This window comes from Callithrix jacchus, chromosome 6 (genome assembly GCF_049354715.1).
Source record: "Callithrix jacchus isolate 240 chromosome 6, calJac240_pri, whole genome shotgun sequence".
NCBI lineage: Eukaryota > Metazoa > Chordata > Mammalia > Primates > Cebidae > Callithrix > Callithrix jacchus.
This window is the reverse complement of record NC_133507.1, coordinates 35474069-35498462: the sequence shown is the minus strand read 5'-3', so window position 1 is coordinate 35498462 and position 24394 is coordinate 35474069. Positions and strand designations below refer to the sequence as shown.

The following is a 24394-nucleotide window of genomic DNA, read 5'->3' as shown; positions in this document are numbered from 1 at the left end:
TTGAAATATCATCTCTAAGATTTTCCACTTTGGAATGGGGGATGTCCTGAGGGTGAACTGAGCCCAAGCCCTTGGTAATGGCAAATTCCCATGGGAATTTGGACTCAGACAGACTGGAGCAGGGTCAAAACGCCAGCATGCAGTACGACCAGTATGGGGCCCAGGCTTTTCTCCAACTCCAGCGGTTGGCTTACTTCCTTGGTTAAAAGTGCTAATTTAGAAAAATGATCTGGGAGTTTTCCCATTTTCAACTTTGAAATGCTTTTTCATGTGATTTTTCTCCCCCATATTGACCCAGCATCTTGAATTTTTTTGTGTGTGTGCAAGAAAGTTGTTTTAAATAACCTGGCTTCATTACTGGAAGCTGGAAGCACATGAGATTTTTCTGCTTGAAAAATATCACTCTAATTATTTCAAAAGAAATTCGACAGCAACTTTTTGGATGGGAGGAATTGAGAAGGAAGGCAGTGGATCTAGGGGCAATTTTTGCAAAGGGTTATGCAATTCAGCTTTACAGCCTCCTCCTTTCTCCAACGAGAGGATCTGCAGGAAGGAGATCCCCCTTTAGGGGGTGTTTCAAAGGCAGGGGCCAGAACATCTAGGAAGAATAGCTTAGTCTTTGCAATACAAATTTCCTTAGGAGATCCAGGGATGTTTGAGTTAAAAGTATTAGGTACAGATAAAAATAGCAATGAGATAACATCCTCACCTATAAATTAGAAAATGTTGTAAAAAAACCAACTCCTCCATTCTATTGTGATGAGACAGGTATGCTCCCTTGTTAGAAAAGAATTTGACAACATGAATACCACCTAAAAGATAATTATACCTTTTGGTCAATAACTTAACTTCTAGGAAAAGTATCCTAAGTAAAATCTAAAAGTGCAGAAGAAAGTTCTGTGCATGAAGATTCATTTATTCAACAAATATTTGTTGAGGGCTTACTATGTGGCAGGTATTTTCCTGAATGCTAGGAATTCAGCAGTGAATTAAGAACAAAAGCCTCGTATGTAGGGAAGTGCTCCTACCAGTAAGAACAGGGGCTAGTCAGTAAGCGAACAAGGAATTAAGAAGATTACATATTATTAAAAATGCCTCAGAGTCGTCTGTTTCTGGCCAAAATGAAGTAAGCCTACTGCAGCTTATTTTTACAGTGATCACAAAAAACATGCTGGACAAAATATAAAAAGTCAAGGACTCTGAAAAATGGTGAATAACACACAGACTGGGAGCAGGGTTAAAATGCCAGCATGCAGAATGACCAGTATGGGGGCCCAGACTTCTTTCTTTTGTTCTTTTCTTTTCTTCTTTTTCTTTTTTTTTTAACACTCAGTTTTGGACCAAGGGCAGGTCAAAATAGGAAACTGTAGACCACAGAGCAGGCACGGTCAGCAAAACCTCAAAGAGAATCAGTCTCAGGTTGGAGGACAGGGAAAAGCTCCTCACCCATGTGACACAAGGAGTGTGGAAAGAAACCTCAAGACGTTTTTCCTTTTTTTTTCTCTCCTGCCCCTGCCCCAAGGCTGGTCCGAGTTACATCTTGTGCTACCATAGAGTCAAGCACCCAAGTGCCTGAGAGGAAAGTGGGACCAGGAAAGGAGGGTTTTACAAAGCGTGTGTGGGGTACCCTCATTGATTTCTCTCTCTCTCTCTGCAGTGATGTAGAACACAGGGGGTTAAAGAGAGTAATACTCAAGGGAAAATATAATCAATAGAGTCCCATTCCAACATGATCCAGATGTTGGGACTGTTAGAGAGACTTTAATGGCACTGTTACAACAGCGATCCATGAGGAAAGGGTGAATATTTTGGAAACAGGTGGAAATATAGGACTTTTGGGGGGAAAAAAGAGAAATTACAAAGACAGAAGCCATTGTAAGTTTTAAGATTGCAATATGTGATAACTGAAATTAAAAAAAATTACCGAGTTGACTCAGCTGGATGGAGATGACAGAAGGAAAAATCAGTGATGCTGAAAACAGAGGAACAGAAATGATCCAATCAGAAGAACAGAGAGTAAAGAAATCACAAATAAAATAAACAGAGCTCCAGAGACCTTTAGAACATTATGAAGAGGTCAAAAATTTGTGTCATTAGAATCTCTAAGATATATAATGCAGTGCTAAAAATATTATATAATGGCTGAGAACTTTCTAGATTTGGTGAAAAACATAAACTTATAAATTCAAGAATCTCTATGGAATCCAAACAGGCTAAATGCAAAGAATTTCATTCCATAGAAGAGTAAAGTTGGATCTCCACTGCAGACCATACACAAACCTTAACACATAGTGATCACAGACCTGCATGTAAGACCCTTGAAAGAAAACACAGGCAAAAATCTTCAGAATCTTGGGTTAGGTAGTTTCTTAGATATAACAAAAAAGGCACAAGCAACAAAAGAAAAACAGGTAAACTAGATATCATCAAAACAAACAACAGTATTGTCTCAGGGAACACCATCAAGAAAGAGAGAAGACGACTCACAGAATGATAGAAAATATTTCAAGTTATATGTCTAATATGGGACTTGTATCCAACATATGTAAAAAAGAACTATTATAATTGAATAATTAAAGACAAATAACCTAATTTTTAAAGAAGGAGAAATGGTCTGAACGGATAGCTCTACAAAGAAGGGATGTAAATGGTCTAGAAGCACATAAAAAGATGCTCCATATCATTAGTGAGATGCAAATCAAAAGCACAGTGAGATGCCACTTCCAGCCACTAGGACAGCAGTAATCAAACGAACAGAGAATTAACAGGGATGATGAGGATGTGGAGAAATGGAAACCGTCTACTGCTGGTGTCAGTGTAAAATCTACACACATCCTCTCACCTGGGAGTCTCTCTTGGTCTCCATCCCAGGGGCCTGTTTCCCATCAACAAAATAGCTGGTGTTGGGGAAGACTCCGCTCTGGGAGCCCAGGGAGTCCGGTTCCACAGCCAGCCGGTCCTTGTCTGAGTTATAATTTTGGTCATTCAGCCTCTCTGGCTGTACTTGGCTGTTTTGGCAGGATTGGGGATTGAGCCCAGGGCTGCCCACATGTTTCCTTTACGTGCTCAGCTCTCCCATTCCAGCTCCCCGACCCGTGACGTTCTTTGCTTTCTCCACAGTGTGCAAGTTTGCACTTGCTGGAGGTTTCTCCACAGTTGTGAAAGCTACCCAGAGAATGCTGACCGTCCCTTGTGGCACCTTCCTTCTCTGGTGTGGAGCTCACCCTTAGCGCCTCACTCAGCTGTGGGTGAGGCTGAGTGTGGGCACGTGGCTTGCCCATAGGCACTGATTTCCAATCCTTCCTTCTCTTGTAGTACAGGACAGCCATGTGCCTGCTCTGCTGGGATGCTGGTCCCTCTGGTGAGGTTTCCTGACAAAAACCCCTGTGTAAGGGACGAAGGCAGGAGCAGATGCACATTGAATGGCCACACTGCGTTCCAGGTGGAATGCAGGAGTGCCCTTCCCTGCCATCAGAGATGCTGAGGGTAGAGAGATTCTGCTTTCTGGAGTCCCCGAGCTTCCTGTGGTTCTCTGCATGTTGATTGCAGATGAACAGGGATCTGACTGGCTGAGACCGTCTCTTCTGGGCCAGAGCTTCATTGTGGCGTGGTTAGCTTTATGCTTAGTATAATCACAATTGTACCATGAAAACTCCTTTAGTGCCACAGTGTTGGTGGCCATCCAAACAGCCTGTCTGCCCTCACAAGAACTGATTGTTGCTTTCTGGTTCAGTTAGTACAAAGGAAACCGGAATGTGGACCAGTAATTTACCCACATCGTGTTCTTTCTTAAATCACCCAAGACCACTTCCAGATGCTAACATCTGTGCTCTTGAGGGGCTTCTGTGTTCCATTTGAGTCTATCAAGAGCATTGCTTAATGTTTTGATTGTTAAAAGGTCCCAATAGCCTATAGCATCTCCATCCATTCCTGCTCCTGTACACTCAGCCTCCCAGGCACCATTCTCCCAGTGCTCCCAACACCAGCTGCAGAGGACAGACACTGTAGCTTTGTCAGTTACCAAGGCTGACCACATTCATTCCTGTGGTGCTCTTCATTGCTCAGCCCCTATCTCTGAGTTTCTGGCTTTGATTTTGCCTCTAAAGCTTTGGGTTTTGGAGACTTACATAGACATCCTTGGTCCTGGACTTGACTTGTGATCTTGCACACACTCCTGGCTTCAGCGTCTTGCCTCCCCTTCCTACTCTTCTCCAGCCCTTGGTCAGAAGCTGGCCTCCTCTAGGGAACTATGCCCCTTTGTAAAATGACGATGCCAGAGTGGGAATAATTGCTTTGCTCTTGCTGTGTGAGTGAGCCTGTGGGGGATGGGCTTGTCATCCAGTTCTGCTGCTTGTGTCTGGGTCTGTTTTGCTCCCTGCCTTCTTAACTTGCATTCCTCTTTCCATGTTGTGGAGGAGACTTAGGTGGGCACAGGAGAAGGGAGCTCTGTATTTGTGTGGGTCAGTTAGGGGGTTGCATGTCATACATGCTGTCAACAGGCTGCAGTTCCTGTTGTTTAAAGCAGAGGCATCCAGGGGTTCTCCAAACTTGCCACATTTAGACTAGAAACGGATTAGTCAGGACTCCTTTCAGTTGTAAGTGAAGGAAACCCAAGTTGGATGCGCAAAGGAAGAAGACATTGACTTGTTACTGAGAAGTCCACAGCAAGACTTCACTTCAGGCCAAGATAATGCCCTCTGGCCTCTCGCTTTTCTCACTCTGCATTTCCCTGTCTCTTGGCTCTGAGCTGCTTTTTTTTCTCATTGTACAGATTGTCTCTTCCAGCCATTGTGGGGCAGGGGGACGGCTGCCTGCTTTCCCAGATTTGTTTTCCCCAGTCTTTCCAATCCATTAAAAATATTTCTATGATTGGTCCTGCCTGCATTACATATCTATCCTGGAGCTATCACTGTGTGCAGGAGAATGTGGTGTCTATACCTGGGTCAATAGCCACTGTATGACCATGGGGAGGGGCCTATAACCCAAAGAAGAGGGCTGGAGAAACAGCATGCCAGCACGCCAGCATCACAGCAGCAACAGCCTCTCAGATGGCAGCCATGAGTGCAGACAACCCAGCCTGTGGGAGAGGGTCAGGGGAAGAGCAGGCACTCTTCACTCAGGGTGGGAAGCCTTCTGCTTACCAGTGGCCTTTCTTACTCATTTATTTGGTTAATAAAAGGACGAGTTTCTATGTGATCTCAGTCACCCATGCTCTTTGCCTCTCTGCAGGACTCAGATGCTCCAGAAAAAGGAATTATTTCTCCATTGCCCAAGGGATCCCATCTGGCCATACCATCGCCTTGGCTGCAGCAGAGGAAGAGACATTAGCCACTTAATTATAAGGTGAGTAGTCACACTTACTGACAGTTTACATGATCTGTCGACATCATTAGCACCTTCATTAAGATGGGGAACTGGGCACATGGTTTTCTTTAATATAGGATATAAACAGACTTAACATTTGTGATTTTAAAAATGGCCTTGTGTTTAAGGAGTTTGCAATTATACACATTAGCTACTCCAAAGAAAAGCAAGAAACAGTAAGATAGTTGGCCCCAAGCAGAAAACCACAATCACATTTGTACAGAGTGCCAGGAAACCATTCCATGTGCATGTCAGCCTGACTTCACAGATGGCCTGCTAGCCTGGCGCATTCATCAGAGGTGTGATTTTCCACAAGGGCTCCCACTGCACTGTGCCATTGCTTGAGCGGTTTCTTCCTCATCCCGATTAAAAAGGCAAAAACGTAAAGACTCTCAAAAATTACCTGTCACAGAACTGTCTCTGGCTTACATAAAAAAAGACATTCTTTCGCTACGACTAAGATACTCACTGGTTTATATTAAGCCATATATAGATAATTTGCTGCCTTTTGACAAAAGCCAATTTGCTTCCCAGTATTGATACTTGACTGAATTCAAAGCCCTACCATGCATCACCGGAACACATCTTCAAGGAAAAACATGAGACACTGTGCAGACCAGAGGCTTGAGGACAGGCAAACCCATAACTTATATTTTATGCAGCTCTCATTTCAGTTAGCAAATGAATCTATTTCTTCCTTTTCTCTCTGTTAATCTCTCTCTAATAAACAATCTCGATTTATCAGACAATAAAGAGAATGCATCTTATAAATGCATCAGTTTGCATTAGCTGTCATCCAGAAACCTGAATTCCAGAATAAATAACATGGGTAGTCAGCACAGAGACCTCAGGGACCGCTGGTTGATGGCACACTCTGTGTGTGTGTGTGATAATTTCTAACAAGACATTAACATGCCTAATAGAGCTGTCAGTAACTGTAGATCACGTAATAGTTTGCTGTTTGTCTTTGCTACAAGGGAGACAGAAAGGGTGCTGTGCCATTACATTGAGAGGGCCCATCCTAGTGACTGTGTTCATAATGATAAGACACTGATGCCACCAACAATTTTAATGGACAACGGCTCAGTAGAAAGTCCTTGTCAGTCTATCTCATTTCCAGTGACTCATAATGGAAATATTAAGCCAAATTTTAACACAAACCTTTGCCAGCTTATGTTATTTTTGAAACAAAGAAGTTAGGAAGACTAGCAGGTGTTGATAGTTAAATTGGAAATCCTTTAAAGCTGGACATATCTCTTGGTGTCTTACCTGAAAATGACATTCTTGGTGACCTGAGCTCAGTCAGGATAGCTGCCCACTCTCAGAACAGGCAGTTGGAGGAAAATGACGTCTTCCAGAAGGTCTCGAGACATGTCCATTCATCTGAGAATGAAAGACAAAACGTCGAAAACTTGAAAAACATTCATTTTGAACATTAGGGGGACTAACAGGGGCCTGGAATTGTTCTCATACTTGCTTCCCCGTGCTGAAGGTTGTAAACCAAAGGACGTGAAGCAGCAGATGTGGCCCCAGAGGCAGGTGTGGGACCAGGAGTCAGGAGACCTGTGTTCCTGCCTTGGCAATGCTGCTCCACCCAGGAGATTATGCATGAAAACAAACTTACTTCTCCAGCTTGATGTTCCTCCCCTGGAAAAATGAAGCTAATAATAGCTGATCTTGGCTCAGAGAAATTGCAGAAGGCCTAAGCAGTAACAGTTGTTACTAGAGTGATTCATATAGCAAGAGGGGTTTGGAAAGTACAAATCCACAAGCAAATGAAGTCATGGATGTTAGAGAGAATCATTTGGAAATGTAGGAACCATAACACCTACCCAGCTTGTTCACTTACCTGGGCTTCTGGGCATCTACCCCATCCATGTCCTGGATTTCCCACGTCCTGTTTCACTTATAGCCCCTTTAGGGAAAGAAGCTTGAGCCAATATTTGCAGACTGGTTGGCTTTGAGTTACACACCTACAAACTAGAGGCAGCAATCACTTCTTAGACTTATTTTTAAAATAAAAATAAAAGGACGCCTCCTCAAAATCAAACAAATAAACAATAAAATCTCTCTCTCTCTCTCTCTCTCTCTCTCTCTCTCTCTCTCTCTCTCTCTCAAAAAAGTACTTACTTCCGGGGTATTAAAAGACCAAGTGAGATAAGGTGTGCTGAGTCCCCAGCACATACTAAGTATTGGATAAATGCTGTGTACGCCAGCTGGCTGTAAACAGAACAAAACCTGAACACATTGCACAGAAGCCAGGAAACTCTTCTCATTGTTTCAATGGTCTCCTCACTGCTAAAATTTGCATTCTCCCTCCATTCCTCCCTCCTTCCAGAGCTGCTGAAAGGGCCATCTGGAATGCCTCTGTGGGGGACCTTTTCCTGATGGGTCTCTCTGTCCCCAGATTGCCTTCCTGAAGTGGAGGAGGGCTGGGTGATTCGCTGCCAGATTCTGGTGAGTGGAGGTCAGAGCATGATCCAGCAGGCCCACCTGGTGAAGCAGGGTTTCCCTGACCCCTGTGCAGGTGGGAACTGTAGTGCACAGGCTTTGGAACTAGCCAGCTGCTTCAGTGCCTGCAAGAGTGAACTCCACTGGCTCAGTCCTGTTGGGTTCCACCCCTCCCAGGAGGGAGCATGCAGGTGAGCAGGTGCAGGAGCTGGGATGACTGTTTTTGAGAGCTGGCAGGAGCAAAGCTCTGCGCAGGCCCCACAGCAGTGTAGATGGTGGTGCCCATGACCCCCAAAGCCTCAGAAGAAGTGTAACAGTGAGCACTTTTAGCTTTTGTCATCTGCTGACACCTTAACAGTTCAATGGGCCCTCTACCTTCTTGCGTGAGGCAGTCGCCCTCCACGAACGAGGGCAGAGGGTCAATGTTCATCATGGATATTGGGCTGAAATTTTCTTTTTTAGTTGTGTCTCTGCCTGATTTTGGTATCAGGATGATGTTGGTCTCATAAAATGAGTAAGGGAAGATTCCCTCTTTTTGTATTGTTTGACATAGTTTCAGAAGGAATGGAACAAGCTCCTCATTGTATGTCTGGTAGAATTCGGCTGTGAACCCATCTGGGCCTGGGGTTTTTTTGCTTGGTAGACTATTGAGTGCTGCCTCAACTTCAGCCCTTGTTATTGGTCTGTTCAGGGTTTCAGCTTCCTCCTGGTTTAGTCTTGGTAGAGTACAGGTGTCCAGGAATTTATTCATTTCTTCCTGGTTTACTGGTTTATGTGCATAGAGCTGTTTGTAGTCATCTCTGATGGTAGCTTTTATTTCTGTGGAGTCAGTGGTGATATCCCCTTTATCATTTTTTATTACATCTATTTGATTCTTTCTTTTCTTTTTTATTAGTCTGGCTAGTGGTCTGCCTATTTTGTTGATCTTCTTAAATAAACACCTCCTGGATTTATTGATTTTTTTGGAAGGGATTTTTGTGTCTCTATTTCCTTCAGTTCAGCTCTGATCTTAGTTATTTCTTGTCTTCTGCTAGCTTTTGAGTTTTTTTGATCTTTCTTCTCTAGCTCTTTCAATTTTGACGAAAGGGTGTCAATTTTAGATCTTTCCTCTCTTCTCTGGTGGGCATTTATTGCTATAAATATCCCTCTCAACACTGCTTTAAAGGTGTCCCAGAGATTCTGGTAAGTTGTGTCTTCATTCTGATTGATTTCAAAGAACATCTTTATTTCTGCCTTCATTTCATTGTTTATCCAGTCGACACTCAGAAGCAAGTTGTTCAGTTTCCAAGTGGTTGTGTGAATTTGAGTGTGTTTCTTAATCCTGAGTTCTAATGTGAGTGTGCTGTGGTCTAACAGACTTTTTTTGTTTTTTTGAGACTGAGTCTCTGTCACCCAGGCTGGAGTGCGGTGGTGTCATCTTGGCTCACTGCAACCTCCACCTCCTGAGTTCAAGCGATTCTCCTGCCTCAGCCTCCTGAGTAGCTGGGACTACAGGCACCTGCTACCACACCCAGCTAATTTCTGTATTTTTTTTTTTTTTAGTAGAGATGGGGTTTCACCATATTGGCCAGGCTGGACTTGAACTCCTGACCTTGTGATCTGCCCACCTCTGCCTCCCAACGTGCTAGGATTACAGCTTAACTAGTTTTTAATAGATTCCTTAGCATTTTCCATAAACAGAATTATGCAGAAGGCATTTATTTATTATTTTAACTAATTGCATGACTAGATTATTCAGCACAATGTTGAATTCCAGTGGCAAGAGTACTCCTTCTTAGACTTCTACCTAAGTATGATATTAGCTATGAGTTTTTAGTAGATGCCCTTTATCAGGTTGAGAAAGTTTCTATTCCTAGTTGTTTAATTTTGAAAGTCTTTAAATTATGAAAGGCTACTGGATTTTGTCAAATGTTCTTCTATGTCTATTGAGATGAACCTATAATTTTTGATAATTTATACGTTTAATTGATAGATTTTCTTATGGTAAAACAACCTTGCATTCCTGGTATTAATCTCAGTTGGGTATAGTGTATAACCCCTTATATAACTTCCTGAATTCCATTTGCTAGTATTTTCTACAGGATTTTTGTGTCTGTAGTCTTAAGGGAGGCTGGTTTGTAGTTTCCTGTACATGTAACATCTTTGTCTGGTTTTGGTATCAGGGTGATAGTGACCACATAGAATGAGTGGAGAAGTATCTTCTCATCTTCATTGTTTTTTTTTCTGAAGACATTATGAGAAATTGGTATTAATTCATTTTTTAAAAAAATGGTCAGTAGAAACTACCATTGAAACCAAATGGGGTATATTTAAGTTTGTGGGAAATATAAAAATTGTTACTTAAATCTCTTGCTCATTATAGATCTACTCAGATTTTCCATTTCTTCTTGAAGTATTTTTGGTAGTTTGTACCTTTCTAGAGGTTTGTCAATTTCAATTATCAGTAATTTGAATAAAACAAGTTAGCGAATGGCTGTTCATAGTATTCTCTTGTTATACTTTTTACTTCTGTAAAGTCAGTAATCACATACATCCTCATTAATTCCTAATTTTGGTAGGTTTAGTTTTCTATACCTTTTCTGGGTCATGTAGCCAAGTATTTGTCAATTTTGCTAATTTTTTTTTAAACAGCTTTTGGTTTTGAATTTTTTTCTATTGCTTTTCTATTCTGCATTTTATTTTTTATTGTAATCTTTATCATTTTCTTTTTTCTTTCAATTTATGATACTCTTCTAATTTAATATACTGTACATATTTATGCCATTGATTAGAGACCTTTCTTTTTTGGAAAATACAGGCATTTATAGCCATATGTTTCCACCTAACCACTGCATTAGCTACAGCCTTTAAGTGTCATGTTGTCATTTTTATTCATCTCAAGACATTTTCTAATTTCCCATGTGAATTCTCTTTGACTCACCAGTTATTTTGAAGTGTTGCTAAATTTCCAGTATTAGTGGATTTCACAAATTTTCTTTTGTTTTATAGTTTTATGCCATTGCTGCCAATCATACTTTGAATGGTTTCAATCCTCTTAAATTTATTGAAGCTTGCTTTGCAGCTTACCATATGGTCTCTCCTGGACAATGCAGTCGCTGAATTCCTGCTCAAATTTATTTACTTTTTAAATTTTTATTGTCTTTTAACCTGTTATGATGGTTAATGCTGAGTGTTAATTTGATTGGACTAAAGGATGCAAAGTATTGATTCTGGTGTCTCTGTGAGCATGTTGCCAAAGGGTACTAACAGTTGAGTCAGAGGGGTGGGGAAGGCATACTCACCCTTGAGTACCATCTAATCTGAGTGGGTACCATCTGATCAGCTGCCAGCTAATAAAAAGCAGACGGAAAAATGTGAAAAGGCTAGACTGGCTTAGCCTCCCAGCCTAATCTTTCTCCAATGCTGGATGCTTCCTGCCCTCAAACACTGGACTCCAAGTTCTTCAGCTTTGGGACTTGGACTAGCTTCCTTGCTCCTCTGCTTGCAGGAGGCCTATTGTGGGACCTTGTGAGCTTGTGATTTAATATTACTTAATACACTCCCCTTTAAATTATCCTATTAGTTCTGTCCCTCTAGAGAACTCTGACTAATATACCTGGTTATCTGGGGCCACCCCTGGGCCAGCCTAAGTCACTTTTTGTCAATAGTTGTGGTTAAGCCGTCTTGGCAAGCTAGATATTGACCCTTTAACATTAGACATGTGTGTGACTTAGGGACCGAAATCACAGGTCCTGGAGTTTATGCTGTTGCTCTATATTCAGTAAGACATCAAAAGCTTAGATTTTGTCTCTCTGATTACTCCTGATGGGGCCCAACCTTGCATATGCTCACAGCCTTTCAGACTGGCAGACATATTTATGACTTCACTGCCTGACACCTTAGGCCTTGCCCATGGGTAGCTTATTGCTTACCCAGTGTTTGGTCAGAGACTGTGCTGAAGGCCCCAGGGCCAGTAAGAATCACACTACTGGTGATGCCTCTGAGTGCAGCTTGAGGCATGCTTTCCAGTCCTGCACCGGCTTACATGTCCATAGGAGTTCCCCAGCAGCAGGGTAGACTGTGATTCCAGAAGTGTTATTCTTGGCCTTCTTGTCTCCTGGTTCTCACTGTTAACGTCCTGGCCGCTCTGCCATTTTGCTTGCTGCTACTAGCATTAGGGAACGGTGAGCACTCTGCTCTTTAATTGCGCTTCCTCCAGGCTTCCATTTTTCTCTTTGACAACACTGTGAGCATTCTAGATGCTGTAAATGAACTTCCTCAGGCAGAGTTCTACCGTTCTTTGTCAGAACTGGCCACTCCTCCTGGGGAGAGCCTCTGCAGAAGATAGCTGTCCTCCTCCCTGACACAGTTCCCTACAGTGGGGCACTAGCAGGTGGGTGAGGAGGGCCCTCGTCATCTCAGCTTCTCCTTGCTGACGTGAAACAGTCACCCCATGATAAGGGAACTTAGGAGGTGGTGACTGTGATCATGGCCGAGGAATCTTGGCCTACTGTGCCTGGAATCAAGTTTCTGACCTATGAGTGGGCCTGGTTGTGGAGGAAAATACTGGTCTTCTCCTCTGAGCCTGTCCAAACAGCTTATACATCACAGAGCTGAAGGAGATGAGACACCCCAATGGCCTGCTCTTCCCATTATGACAAATAGCTCTAGGCTGGGAGATGAGAGAAAAATAGTCACCTTTCTTCTTGACTACTCTCTCCCGGATTAGAACACTGGAGTGGTTTCCATAATACTGAACCTGACACTGGGGGAGGGAGCATGTTCTGCTTCCAATACTACTGACTCTTGCTGTTCTTACTGACATTTGGTATGTATTTGTAGATTTTCTTGAGTAAATATTACTCCATTAATTCATTTGAGTCTCCACAAACTTCAAATAGGTTTTATTTTAAACACAAATAATTTTCCCCAGTTGAACGGTTGTTTTGTTGGGAAGAGAATCCTCCCCACTTCTCTAATATTCTGAAAGTTCCCATCTCTTCTCTTATCCTGTTAATTTGGGTAGGTTTTGTAGTAATGTCTCTTTTTAAAAATTTTTTTATCTATTAATAATCTGTGTTTTATTTATTTTTATCAGTCTTGACCAAATTTGGCTGGTTTTACTAAGCTTTATTAATAACCAAATGATTCATTTATTTTTTTTCCATTTTACCTCTTTTTAAAAATTCATTGATTCATTTATCATAGAAATTTTTTTGTTTAATTTGCCTTTGTTTAATTTCCTTTTCTATTTTCTAGTTTCTTGAGATGGAAACTTAGATAATTAATATTAAAAATTTCTCTTTTTTTCTAATATGGTTATTTAAAACTGTAGAGTTCTCTTTAATCCCTGCTCTAAATCTCACAAATTTTCATATGTATACTTTCATTGCTACTCAGTTCCAAATTTCCAAATATATTCTAATTTCTGTTTGATTCTTTCTTAGATTTATAAATTATTTAACAATGTGTTGTTCAATTCTCAAATATCTGAAGACTTTCTAGTTGTCTTTTTTATGGACTTTAAATTTAATTCTATTTTTTCCTGAAAGCGTACTCTGATTACAGTTCTTTGAAACATATTGAGACTTCTGTTACAGCTAAGCATTTGGTCTATTTTGCTGAATATTCCACATGTTCTTAAGACAAATGTTTATTCTGCAATAGTTAGATGTAGTTCTGTAGTCATCAATGAGGTTAAATTGTCTAATAGCACTTTAAAACTTTTCTCTATATTTACTGATTTTTTTCATCTGCTTATTCTATCAATTCCTGAGCTACGTGGGTAAAAATATGTGTCTTTGTGGATTTGTATATTTTTATTCTATATTTACACTAATTTTTGCTTTATGTTATTTGCTGCTATATTATTAGAAACGCTAATGTAGATGATGGGTTGATGGGTGCCAAACCCCCATGGCACATGTATAACTATGTAATAAACCTGCATGTTCTGCACTTGTATCCTAGAATTTAAAGTATAATTTAAAAAATTGTTAAGAATGTAAAAAAAGAAAAAGAAAAAGAAAAGGAACATAGAGATTTAGAAATGTCACATCCTTCAAATAAATTGACCCATTTAATTATGAGATACTTTCATTTATCTCCCAATTTTTGCTTGTCTTGAAGTTTACTCGTCTGATACTTATGTGGCTACATTAGCTTTCTTGTGACTAATATTTGCATATCACATCTTCCCAGCCATTTACTTCCACACTACTTTTGTCCTTTCACTTAAGCTGTGTGTTTTATAAGCAGCGTATTTGTTGCCTTCTATCCCATCTGAAAATATCTGTCTTTAAATTAGATTGTTTGGCTCATTTTCATTTAATATGCTTATGACATGAATAAGTACATTGCCTTACAGTTTGTGTCCTATTTGCCCTTCATTTCCTTGTTTCCTTATTTCTCTTTTATTTCAATTTAAAGCTTAGTAATTTTTATTATATCATTTGTGTTCTACATGGGCTATTTAATAATGTCCTTTAAACTTTTTTTAGTGGTTATTACAATATGCATCTTTAATTTATTATATACTACTTTGAATTAGTTTTTTTCAGAACCTTAGAGCAATTAATTTTATTTATTCTCTCACGTCATCTGTGCTGTTTTCATATATTTTACTTCTGTATGTTATCAATTGCAGAGTACTTTTTGTTGTTGTTCTTAACCATCAACAATCTTTAACATAAAACATTTCTTCATATTAACATGTGTGTGTGTTTACTTGCTGATGCTCATTTCTTCCTGTAGAACTGTGCCTCGGGCTGGTATTATTTTTGCTCAACTTGAGCTTTTATTATTTATTTGAGAATAAGCTTTGCTTACAAACAAATGATCTTAGGTTTTGTTTGACTAAAGATGTCTTTATTTCAATTACAAGTTTAAATAATTTTCTACTCGATATAGAATTCTAGTTTAGACAGTTTTATTTTTAACACTTTAAAGATGTCTTTTTATTATTTGGCTTCCATCATTTCTGTTTGTCAAGACACTTGTTAATTCTCATTGCTATTCCCATATCTTTCCGAGGGGATTAGGGGGAGTGCTGCTTTCCAGCTTTTATTTTTATTTTTGGTGTTCAGCAGCTTGATTATAGAGAGCCTATGTGTGTTTTCCTTATTATCCTGCTTGAATAATAATAAGTTAGTTGATGTGCTTTTAACAGTTTTGGAAATTCTCAGCTGTTATCTCTTTAAATACATCTCCCTTTTATTTCTCCTATATGCCTCTCATGCTCTGTTATTTTATTTATTTTTCTTCTTTTTGGCCACAGTTTGGAAAATTTATTTAATATTGTCTTCTCATTAACTAATCTTTTTTTCTATGTCTTTAGTTTTGCTAAACTCATTTTATTTAGTAATTTAATTAATTATTATTTATTTAATTTATTAATTTCCCATCATTTCTGATCTGAAACATCTATTTTTTTTCGACTTCCATTTCCATACTGAAATTGCCTATTCATCTTTTCTTCTAATTTTCTTATTATTATAATAGCATCTAAAGTCCCTGCCTGCGAATTCTAATATCTGGGTCATCTGTGGGTCAGCTAATTATTGAGTATTCTTTCTCTTGATTATGAATCTTACTTTTTTTGTTTATACTTACAGTAATTTTTAATTATTTGCATCTTTTATAATTTTTGATGAGGCATTATGTTTTAAAAAATTCTAGAGATGAGAAAAAATATGGTTTTTCCCCTAGAAGGAATCACACTTTCTTCTGTGAGATAGCTAGAATAAAGGACTGGTCACTCTGGTCTAATCAGAAATTATGCTAGTTCATGAAAGGATTACACGTTTAATTAAATTTAGTTAAGTCTGCTTAAATTTTTGAGAGTGAGATATGGACTATGTGTGTTGCAGGTCCACCTTCTAGAGGCTCTGGGAACTCTAGAATCCCAATACTTTTTCCTATTTTACCAGTCTAGTACCTACCCTCCCACTATGAGTTTGAAATATGTAACACAGAAACATGAAGGGGGCACAAGCTGTTGAGAAAGTGGCACCAGCAGACTTGCTTGGTACAGGGTTGCCACAAATCTACAATTTGTAAACAAAACAAAACAAACAAACAAAAAATAGTATCTGGGAAGCAGGCAAACTGTAATTAAATTAGATGTGCCGCCTGTGCCTGCAACTGAGAACGTATCTCAGTGGAAGAGATAGAAATGTTGCTTTTTGAGAATTATAATGAAAAATAAGAATTCTCACTTGATTTGGTGGAAGAAAATCAGTCTGTTTAGCAAACATGACCCACACACTGATGAATGCTGTGGGCAACAATGCTTCTTCCTGGCGGCATGGCTGCTTCAGTTGCCATTGCATCCTACTGCAATCATGCCATTTCTTTTTTTTTTTTTTTTTGAGACGGAATTTCGCTCTTGTTACCCAGGCTGGAGTGCAATGGCGCAATCTCGGCTCACCGCAACCTCCGCCTCCTGGGTTCACGCAATTCTCCTGCCTCAGCCTCCTGAGTAGCTGGGATTACAGGCAAGCGCCACCATGCCCGGCTAATTTTTTGTATTTTTAGTAGAGACGGGGTTTCACTATGTTGACCAGGATGGTCTCGATCTGTTGACCTCATGATCCACCCGCCTCGGCCTCCCAAAGTGCTGGGATTACAGGCTTGAGCCACCGCGCCCGGCCAATCATGCCGTTTCTTATTTGACTTAAATTATAAGACAAAATCTTAGAGGCTGGAGGTGGCTTTGGTGCTACCCAGCAAACAAATGCCAAGACCAGAAATCTAATGTCTAGGGTTTCCGACTCCCAGAGAAGGACCATATTCTTCAAACATTTATTGGACGCATTTCCAAGAAAAGTAAAGAAATAATTATACTTCAGTGCAAGAGGCACTTCAGGGTGCTCTTTCGGCTCAGACCAGGGAAGTCAAAGAAAAAACTTCCTGGAGAAGACTGGGTTGAGTCTTGCAGCATAAGTAGAAATTGGACATGAGTAGAAAGGTAAGAATGGTGCACAGCCGAAAGCACGGAGACGTGAAATAATGCATTCTCTTAAGTTTTCTCTGGAAGGACAGATGTGTGTAAACACCTATGGAAAGCACCCAGCCCTCACCTTCACCCATCCTGCACCCTAGACCACCGTAGAACATATGTCTAGCTTCTGTAGAAGCCTTTGCCATGTAAGATGACCCCGTCCTTCCAAGCTTGTGTTAGCACCCGGCAAACACGGGCAGGGGCTCCTGTGAAAACATCCTAACATCTGCTTATTTCAGGAGAAATGTAGTCATACTTACATAATGCTGAGAGAAGTGAATTTTCTGCTATAAGTATTGCATTAAATGGTTTGGGGCATTAAAAGGGGGGCATTTAAGTGAGAGTGGAGAGGTGGAAAGTGAGGTCCTTAGGCTGTCTCTGACGGTGTGAAGGGAGGGCAGGCTGGGAGCAGCAGGTGAGAGCCAGCGCTGGAATCAGCATCCCCCTGCGGGGCACTTATGTTAAATACTGGCTGCTTGGGAAGGCAGTCTGTGTGGGGAAGAGAGATGCCAGGCTGCTTCAGCGGCAATGAAAATCACAGTTCGTTAGAACTCACAATACCAGCAAGTCATAAGCCATGAAAACATTTCTGCAGCTGTGGAGCTAACTATTGTGCTTCTCAGACACCTGTAGCTGAAGGACCCTCCTGTCTTGCCTGGTTGAGACCGCAGACTTGTGTTTCCTCCAAGATTTCTAACCTTCAGGCCAACAAGGTACAGAGAAGAGCAGTGCTCTCCAGGCTCTATTTTCTCTGGCTAATTAGGAGAGTGCAGGGGGCACCAGGGCAGGAAGGCATGAAAAGTCTTGACTCAGGCTCCTTGTGTGAATAAACATTGTTCAGAAGGGAGATAGATATTTATACAAACACTTACTTTAGTGATTCACTTCTCGGTGTCAACACAGATGTTAATGGGCAAGAAAAATGTTAATTAAAAATATGAAGCAAACTAGTATTCAAATATAGGAACATGGGCAAATAAAATAAATATGATCCCTCAATAAAATTTAATATCATAAAGCCATTACAAGCATGTTTAAAATTACATTAAAACATGGGAGTTTTCATGAAATGATGCAAGGCAGGAAATTCAAAATAGAAAATCGTATCTTGAGTAAATAGTGATGTTATTTAAACTACAGGTAATAACACGTTAGTGGGTCTTGCAATCAGTTTAGTAAGTCCCAAAAACTATTTTTTTAAAAAATGAAACAAAATAGAAACGATCAGAATTTATTGCAAGTAATGGGGTATTTGGCATAATTCAAATGTTTGGATGTGGGTTGTTTGTTCAACAAACCTCACGTTGAAACTTGGTCCCCAATGTTGGAGGTGAGGCCTGACAGGAGGGGTTTTGTCATGAGGGTGGATCCCCATGAGGTGATTAATAATGCTATCTCTGGGGTGGGGAATGAGTGAGTTCTTGCTCAATGAAAGCTGTTTGTTAAAGAGCCTGGCACCTGCCCTGTCTTGCTTCCTCTCTTTCCATGTGATCTCTGCACACCAGCTCCCCTTCGCCTTCCACCATGAGTGGAAGCAGGCTGAGGCCCTCTCCAGGTGTCCAGTCTTGAACCTTCCAGCCAGTAGAATCATGAGCCAAATAAACCTTTTGTTTCAAATAAATTACTCAGTCTCAGGTATTCCTTTATAGCAACACGAAATGGACTAAAACAGTATTGTTTTGAGAATTTTTTTCTGAGTAATACAAAATCTATATGTTATTGGGCTATAGTCAAGGAAATCTGAAAAGCATTAGAATGTGTATTATGTTCTTAATTTTGTTAAAATAAATGTATAGCAAATTTAAAAGAAATATATTCCTGTCAATATATTAACAGGGATTGCTTCTGAGTGAGGGATTACTAATGATTTGTTTTTTTATTGCTGCTTTTCTGAGACTTTAAATTTTTTATAGGCATGTATTAGTTTCATTCTCAAGACAAAAAACAACCTGGACACTATTATAAAAGTAAGGTAAGATATCTAATGTAGATGACAGGTTGGTGGGTGCAGCAAACCACCCTGGCACCTGTATACATATGTAACAAACCTGCACATTCTGCACATGTATCCCAGAACTTAAAGTATAATTTAAAAAAAAAGAAAAAAGAAAGGTACGATAATACACTGATAATCACAGCATCATGAGAGGCCACGGCTCATTTGTGGGGGGGGGGTTACCTTGCATCTTATAGTGCCATCCCTTGTAAGGTGTTAAAGAATCGTCGTTTTAAAATACGTCTTCTTCCAGGATCATCATTTTATGGCAGCCTGAAAGCATTCCTGTGCTTTTAAAGCATAGGAATAAAAAATTGGCAAAAGAAGGGCTAGGATGAATTAGTTTTCTATTGCTGCCTAAAAAATGACCATAAGCTTAGATCACATCTCACAGCTCTGTAGGTGAGAAGTCTGGCCACAGCATACGGTTCTCTGCTAACAGCCTAGTGAGGCTGCAATCGAGGTGTTGGCAGAGCTGTATCTTATCTGGAGTTTGGGGTCCTCTTGCAAGCTTAGCGGCTGTGGCAAAGTTCCATCCTTGTGGCTGTGGGGCTGAGGCTGTTTTCTTGCTGCTGTCAGCAGTTTGCTGCCCTCAGCACGTCTTCAAAGCCAGCAGCCTAGAATTGCCTTCACACTGAATCCCTCTCACACTTCAAACCTCTCTCACGAAGAGCCTTGTCTTTTGTAAAGCCTCACCTGGTTAGAACAGGCCCACTAAGTGTAAGATCCCTCTCTTAAAGTCAGCTGGTATGGGACCTTAATCACATATGCAAAATCTCTTACTAGTAGCACCTACATTAGGATGTGATTGAATAACTGGGAGATGGTCCCTGGGAACTTGGGGGACCATCTCCAATTTTAAGATTGTGTCTACCACTCAGGGTAACGGTGTGGGACTATTCTGAAGGGGGCTACCTGATGTTACTCCCTTACTACCCACTTTACAGGGAATGTGCATACATTGAAAGCATATCAGTGAAAATGAGAGCTGACATTTGACACCATTCCCTGAGTACATTCTGTGCCAAATTTGTACCATTTATTTGTTGACCCATGTACGCATGCATTCAGCACATGTTTACTGGTCTCCAGAGTGTGCTAGTGTGGCATGGGTACAACATTGCCACAGCTGGACTGAGGATCTCTATCTTTCAGACCAAAATGAGGCCCAGAGAGATTCAGCATGTTGTGCACAGCTTGTGGGTGGCAGAGGGAATTCATGCCCAGTCCCCTACCCTTTCTTATTCTTTCCCTAAGTCATCAGTAAGTGCCTCTTTACAAATTGAACCAAATGGTTCAAATGGGCCAAAAGGTGAGCTATTGAATGATTTTCCAGCTCACCTTCCACCAGCTCTCACGTCTCCTGCAGTTTCTTTTCTGGGGCTCCACTCCATGAAGCTCCTCAGTGCTTCCCATGACCTGTTTTTGTAGGTGCTGTGTGTAAATCCAAAGCAGGCGAATGAAGCTGAGAGCTGAAGAGAGGAATCCCAGGCTTCTCAGCAGGACACACAGGCACCCCCAGGGTTTGGCCATGGCTGAACATGTAGCTGCATTAGGCTGACCCTTCCATGACCCCAGTTGCAACCATCCTGGATGCATTCCTAAGCCCTCTGGGCAAGCCCAGCGCACATATCTGCTGCCTCTGCAGGCATCCCTGACCCCACTCAGGTTGTCTCCGAGGCTTGGCTAAGGGCCCGCCAGGGCCTGGCACAGTGTCTACTGTCCTTGAAGCCTTGGGTAGCATCTACCATGCTCTTCCTGGCATCTCATTGAATTCTTGAGACTCCTCCCACAGTGCCTGGATATTAACTTAGGTGTATTTTAGTTTGTTTGTGCAACACTCTCCCCGTAGCCCTGGAAATAGCTGGAGGAAAAAAGACATCTTCATTGCTGTTCCCCAGGGTTTGATCAATGCACTGTGTGGAATAAATGTATGGGCGGATTTGCCAGTGCCTTATTGTGATTGAGAGGGAGGAAAGACGAGGAGTCTGGTGTGATTTAAGGAAACATTTCAACTCCTAAAACATGTGCACGGAGGGCCAAATGTACCAGGCACTGGTTATGTTCTGGGAAAACATTTGAATAAGGCTCAAAATGTTCTTAGCCATTTCTGAAAGCATGAATTCTGGGGGAGAGAGAATAGAGAAAACAAAGTCCTAACAATGGGAAGGTATAAAGTTTACTTCAAAAATGAAAGGCTGATTGGGCTTCAGCTTTTGTTCACTCATTTATCCACTCCTGAACATACACCGAGTGTCTCCAGTAGAGCCTTGCGTACATTCTGGGAAGACTGGAGGGATCAGGGGTTTGCTGCCTTTGAGAAGCTTGCAGAATCTTGGGAGAGCGACATTTCCACACATAATTACAGTATTCTCTCCCGGGAACTCCTGACCTGGGGTAAAGATCCAGGAAAGTTGTGTTTGAGCTGAGCCTACCTAGATGTCAGTTCCAGTATGAGGAGCCAAGAGAAGGTGGAGCAATGCAGGAGGCAAGTGGCAGGGAGCCTAGCGTGATGAGAAGGCAGATGCATTGAGAAGTGCATGTCTTATGTTTTTCTCAGCTCTTTTTTTTCAAGAGAATGTGGTGTTTGATTGTAGGAATGAGACTACAATAATCAAGTTTGCTTGTATGCTTCAATGATAGCATGTGATGCCTGCTGCCTGGGAAGGCTGGAGGGATCAGGGGGTTGCTGCCCTTGAGAAGCTTGCAGAATCTTGCGAAAGTGACATTTCCACACATAATTACAGTATCCCGTGGTGCCCACTGGTGACCGGGCGTTTTCCTACAGTTAGACATTACTATTACGAGGGCCCCTCTGGGACGTGACCAGGGGTTAGGGTTCTGGTGGTGGGGGTACCACTGGAGGCCTAGGCACAACATGGTAGCATGTACAGCACATTCCAAGTGCCTCTTTACAGGTAGGCAGAGGGAGCCCTGGGGGAATAGCAAAGGTGTACCTGGCCCCTTGGGGAAAGTCAGAGCACATGGACGGTCATAAGGTGTTACAGAATGAATTGTGTCTTCCCCCAAAATTCATACACTGGAGTCATAACCCTGAGCACTTCCGAATGTGTCTGTATTTGGAGATGGACCTTTAAAGAGGTAATTAGGGTAAAATGAGGTAACAGGGCTGGGCCCTAATCTGGGGTGACTGATGTCCTTATAATAAGAGATGGGGACACAGACACATGCAGAGTGAGGGCCCTGTGAGGATATAGGGAGGACATTGTTGCCAGGCCAAGAAGAGAGTCCTCAGAGAAACAACCCTGCTGGCACCTTGACCATGGACTTCAGACTCCAGCAGCCTTGGGGAACCTGCCTCTGGTGTTTGTTAGGCAGCCCCGCTGACTGACCCCTACGGCAACACAGGGCATCCAATGGCTGTGCAGTGAAGAGAGGGTGGCATTTTTAGGGAACATGCCTATGTTTCAGGATCTAAAGAATGTCTGGTATTTAGTGAAAGTGGTTTGGGCTCCCAGAGACAGTGGGAAGCTCCAGCTGGGTGGGTGAAAGAAACCAGCCCTGCAGGCATCCTTCAGGTGGCCCCAAAGCTCATCCTGCTCTTGTCCCTGTGAGCCTGGGCCCAGCCACCAGGGGCTGCACTTTAATGATGTTTTACCTCATTTCCTGTAAGCATTTGTTTCATCATCTGCCACTGCAGTCCTGGAAGGGGAAGTGGGGCCCGGAGTTAGACAGCCTATTGTCCCTCAGCAGCTAAGTCGGTCTGAAGGAAGAAGCCTGGGCTGTTCTGTGCGATGGCCCTGCTGAGGGCCCAGTGGGGATGTGACCCTTAAGGGACCCAGGAGCAGAACCAGGAGAGACAGGCATGCAGGAGCTATAGGTGGCACCCACTGGAGTAGCGTGGTGCGTGGTGCCCACTGGTGCCAGCAGGGTCGGAGCCCGGGGAGCTCGGGGCACCACCCCGGCCGTTGGTCATGGTTTTTCCGTTGTGCAATGTTGCAGAGGACAGTGAGAGAGGATAGTGTGACAAACGCATTGCATATGACAGCTCACAGAGCGCGTCTGCACCCAAGACTCACGAAAGCCTCCCTCCTCTCTTGGGACACAGAGAGCAGCGCCACCCCCACCCTGGCCGGGCAAAGGAGCCTGGGGCTGGCGGGTCAGGTCCTCCAGCTGCAGACCCGAACCGGCCGCTCCTGGCCGCAGGCACCTCCAGGTTGCTGGATTTGAGGCTCACTCAGGTTGTTTCTGTGCCCAGCCAGTGGGGCTCCTCACCTAGCTCGCCCAGGCCCCAGACTGTGCCGCTCAGGGTTTCCCGGTACCCGATGATGCCAGGCGGCTTTCCTGCATGGCTGCTGAGGTCACAGGAAAGTGAGCTGCAGAGGAAGTGGCCTCTGCTTTGGTGTTTTTTTTAAATCGCATTTTAGGTTTTGGGGTACATGTGAAGAACATGCAAGATTGTTGCATAGGTACACACGTGGCAGTGTGATTTGCTGCCTTCCTCCCCTTCACCTATATTTGGCATTTCTCCCCATGCTAACTATCCCCAACTCCCCACCCCCTGCTGCCCCTCCCTTATTTCCCCCTGACAGACCCCAGTGTGTGATGCTCCCCTCCCTGTGTCCATGTGTTCTCGTTGTTCAACACCCACCTGAGTGAGAACATGCCGTGTTTGATTTTCTGTTCCTGTGTCAGTTTGCTGAGAATGATGGTTTCCAGGTTCATCCATGTCCCTACAAAGGACATAAACTCATCGTTTTTGATGGCTGCATAATATTCCATGGTATATGTGCCACATTTTTCCTGTCCAGTCTATCATCAATGGGCATTTGAGTTGGTTCCAGGTCTTTGCTATTAAAACAGTGCTGCAATGAACATTTGTGTGCATGTGTCCTTATAGTGGAACGATTTATAATCCTTTGGATATATACCCAGTAATGGGATTGCTGGGTCAAATGGAATTTCTATTTCTAGGTCCTTAAGGAATCGCCACACTCTCTTCCACATGCTTTGGTGTCTTTTAAGAGTGGTGCAAATCAAAACCACATTGAGATTCCATCCCATGACAATTAAAATGGTGATCATTAAAAAATCTGGAGACAACAGATGCTGGAGAGGATGTGGAGGAATAGGAACACTTTTACACTGTTGGTGGGAGTGTAAATTACTGCAACCATCATGGAAGACAGTGTGGCGATTCCTTAAGGACCTGGAAATAGAAATTCCATTTGACCCAGCAATTCTATTGCTGGGCATATATCCAAAGGACTACATATCGTTCTATTATAAAGACACATGCACACCTATGTTCATTGTGGCACTGTTCACAATAGCAAAGACCTGGGCAGGTGTTGAACAATGAGAACACATGGACACAGGGAGGAGAACATCACACGCAGGGGTATTTGGGGTCAGGGGTCAGGGGAGGGACAGCATGGGGTGGGTAGGTTGGGAAGGGATAACAGTGGGAGAAATGCCTGATGTAGGTGAAGGGGGATGGAGACAGCAAACCACCATGGCATATGTGTACCCATGCCACAATCCTGCAAGATCTGCAACGTACCCCAGAACTTAAAAGGCAAAAAAAAGAGTGGGAGTGTGCTCCTGCACACCTGGTCACCCCTGCGTGGGCTGCGCTTGGT

The 24394-nt window shown here is 42.3% G+C and overlaps 1 protein-coding gene across 1 annotated transcript in view; it reads left to right on the top strand.

The window, feature by feature from the left end:
- The first annotated feature begins 5143 nt into the window (after positions 1-5143).
- The window catches only part of LOC144576786 (uncharacterized), a 78530-nt gene continuing 59279 nt past the window's right edge, over positions 5144-24394 (top strand). Inside the window, exon 1 of the mRNA XM_078329083.1 lies at positions 5144-5343. Coding sequence (XP_078185209.1) covers positions 5237-5343 — 107 coding nt within the window. The 5' untranslated portion in view covers positions 5144-5236. The remainder of the gene's footprint in view (positions 5344-24394) is intronic.